General features: G+C 73.5%; 1 protein-coding gene across 1 annotated transcript; it reads left to right on the top strand.

Moving 5' to 3' along the window:
- Positions 1-793: 793 nt before the first annotated feature.
- On the top strand, positions 794-2,845 carry MNEG_15651 (hypothetical protein; the record flags this gene model as incomplete). Its single annotated transcript, XM_014035878.1, has 4 exons — positions 794-1,064; positions 1,352-1,515; positions 1,692-2,738; positions 2,828-2,845. The coding sequence occupies 4 exons, from the start codon at positions 794-796 to the stop codon at positions 2,843-2,845; spliced, it is 1,500 nt and encodes a 499-aa protein (XP_013891332.1).
- Positions 2,846-3,097: the final 252 nt, after the last annotated feature.

The following is a 3,097-nucleotide window of genomic DNA, read 5'->3' as shown; positions in this document are numbered from 1 at the left end:
CCGCCAGCACGACGGCTCGGCCGACGAGTCGGGCGGCGACGGCGACGCCGGGCGCGCGGCGCGGCGCGCCGGCGCGGAAGGCGGCGGGGCGGCAAAGGCGCCGGCGCACAAGCGCGTCAGCCGCGAGCTCGCCCTGCTGAGCTCCGACCTGGCAGATACCCAGCTGCTGCCCGCGGGCCTTGGCCGCCCCGCGCGCAGCAAGCCGGAGCAGCGGCGGACGGGCAGCAGCGAGTGCGTCGGCGGGCGCGCGGCGGCTGCGGGCGGCGCGGGCGAGGAGTCCGGGGCGCGTGCAGGGGGTGGCGGCGGGGATGACGACGATGAAGGGGAGGAGGTGCAGTCGGAGGAGCATGAGGCTCCCAGTGATGCCGACGTTGAGGCAGTGGAGGAGGCTGGGGTGGGCCGGCGGCGGCGGGGCGGGGCGGTCAAGGCGGTCAACAAACACCTCACGGCGCCGCACCTTCAAGCGAGGGTGAGGGGCTGCGCCGCATGCGGGCGGCGAGGGCCGGTCATTTGGGATTGTGGCGGCTCGCCGTCGCAATGAACCCCTGCACTTGTTGCGTGTTTATGCATGCATTTGTACACACGACACGAGAATGCGTCCATGCACACAACATCAGTTTGCATTCATGCACACGACACGAGTATCGGGGACGCATGCATGCATGCATGCATGCATCCTTCCCCGATACTCGTGTGTGCATGCATGCATGCACATGTGTACGCATTGCGCATTGATGCAAGCCGCCGTTCGCACGGCGTGGTCTCCATGTGAAGTTTGAGCGCACCTGAGCTTATGCCCCCCTCATCTCGTGCGCCCCTGCAGCGCTCGGAGTCTGGCGGCGGCACAGGCACAGGCACGGGCACGGGCACCCCCGCCTCGTCGTCGGGCGGCGGCCGGCCGAGCAGCAGCGCCGGCGACGCCAGCGGCGACAGCGGCGGCGGCGCGGGGCGCGCGCGGGGGAAGGGGCGGGGCGGGCGCGCGGCGGGGGTGGCCCAGAACCCTGTGCTGCAGCCGGGGGCCAAGCCGCCCAAGATCCCAAAGCTGCCTATGGTCAATTTCCAAGGTGGGGTTCGCCGTCATGCGCGACGCCGCGCAAGGGCACGTGCGCGTGCGCCGGCGGGCGGCTGGCGGGCGGCCGGCGTCGGCCGCGCCCGCTGCTCCCGGCCGCCCAAAGCGCGCGCGCGATCCGCCCAGTGTCTGACAGCCGGCGACGCGCTGCCTCTCAGCATGCCACCCTCGCACCAAGCCGCACGCTGCACGCAACCCCTCAGAACGCGAGCTCTTATGAACCCCCTGAACCCTTCAATATGTTCGCCTCGAAACGCAACCCCTCAAAAAATAACCCCCCAGGCCGCTGGTACCGGGCCAAGGTGCTGAAAGATATCCAGGGCAGCCCCGGGCGCGTGCTGCTGGAGTACACCGGCTTTGCTTTCGAGGGCGGCCCGGTGTGGCTCGACAAGGCCAGCCCGCGGCTGTGGCGCGGCAGCTACAAGGGCAAAGACTGGCGGTATCTGGTGCGCCGAGCGCTTGGGGGCGTTTGTTGGGACGTTTCGGCGGTTATGCGCAGCTGCAGGCGGTTTCAAGCGGTTGTGTGTGGGGGGGGCAGCAGTTATGTGTGTGTGCAGCCCGTTGTGCTGCGAGCGGGGCGGCGGCGAAACGATCCCATGTCGCCTGTCGTAATCGCTCACAGGGGGAAGGTGCCTGGGAGCCCAAGGCGACTAAGGCGGGCGCCCACGCCGCCAAGCGCCGCGCCGGCGCCGGCGCCCGCAGCGGCGCCAAGCAGCAGCAGAGCCGCAGCGGCGCGGCCGGCACCGACAGCGACGCGCCCCCGCCGCCTCCGCCGCCGCCGGCGCCCGTGTCCATGGCGGAGGGCGCGGAGCGGCGCAGGCAGCAGCGGGGCGGGGAGGGCGCGGGCAAGGGCGCAGGCGTGGCCGCGGGGGCGCGGCCTGCGGCGTCGTCAGAGGGGCCGCGCGGCGGCGATGAGGGGCAGGGCCCGTTGGTCGCGGTCAAAAACGAGCCTCGAGCGGAGGAACGCGAGCAGCAGCAGCAGCAGCAGCAGCAGCAGGAGCAGGAGCAGCAGCAGCTACAGCAGCAGCAGGAGCAGCAGCAAGAGGAGCAAACCGATGTGAAGCCGATCGGCGCGAACGGGGATGCGGCCGACGGCCCCGTCGCCGACGCTGCACCGACAACCGCCCAAGCCGCCGCCGCCGTTGACGGCGGCGAAGGGCGCGAGGGCGCGGCGGCGTCGGGGTCGGAGGCAGAGGCCGAGCAGCGGCGCCCCGCCAAGCCGAAAGGCAGGGGCGCGGCGTCAAAGGACGGCCGCAGGGGCCGCGACGCCGCGGCGGCGCAGAAGCGGCGGCCGCGCAAGCAGCAGCGGCGCGAGCCCGCCGCGGCGCCGCGCGACGCCGACGGGCGCGGCGGCGGCGGCGGCCAGGGGGGCGAGGCGGCCGTTGTTGACGGCGGGGCGCTTCCAGCGGCGCCTGATGCGTGTGAGGCGACACCAGCTGCGGAGGAGCAGCAGGAGGAGGCGTGTCAGACGCAGGGTCCCGAGGGCGAGCCCGACGGCGGGCCGGAGGCGGGCGCGGCGCCGATGGAGCTCGAAATCGAGCGGAAAGAGGAGCCGTTGCTGCAGCAGCCTGCGGAGGCGCCGGGCTCGCCGCGGGTGCCGCAGGCGCTGCCGGAGGAGGTGCAGCCGCAGCAGGCGCCTCCGGAAGCTGATCAGACAAAGGTGGAGGAGGTGGGGCAGGGGGAAGAGGAAGAGGCAGAGGAGGAGGAGGAGGGGGATGAGGAAGACGAGGCGGAGCGTGAGGCGGCGCGGGAGCGCAGGCGCAAGCGGCCCCGTAACGGGGCGGCGGCGCCACGGCGGGAGCCTAAGCCTGGAGCGAGCGACGACGATTTTGAGCCGCAGCAGCAGGCGCGCCCGCGGCGCGGGCGAGGGCGCGGGCGCGGGCGGGGGCGCGGCCGCGGCGGGCGGCTTGCGCGGGCGGAGGCGGAGGCGTTGTTAGGGGACGCGCTGCCAGCGCGGCGGCCGCGGAAAGCCGCGGCGCGGGGCGGCGGCGGCGGCGGCGTAGGTGGGTCGGACGAAGAGGATGAGGA

Source organism: Monoraphidium neglectum (genome assembly GCF_000611645.1).
Source record: "Monoraphidium neglectum strain SAG 48.87 unplaced genomic scaffold scaffold05526, whole genome shotgun sequence".
Lineage (NCBI taxonomy): Eukaryota > Viridiplantae > Chlorophyta > Chlorophyceae > Sphaeropleales > Selenastraceae > Monoraphidium > Monoraphidium neglectum.
This window is presented reverse-complemented; position numbering and strand designations above follow the sequence as displayed.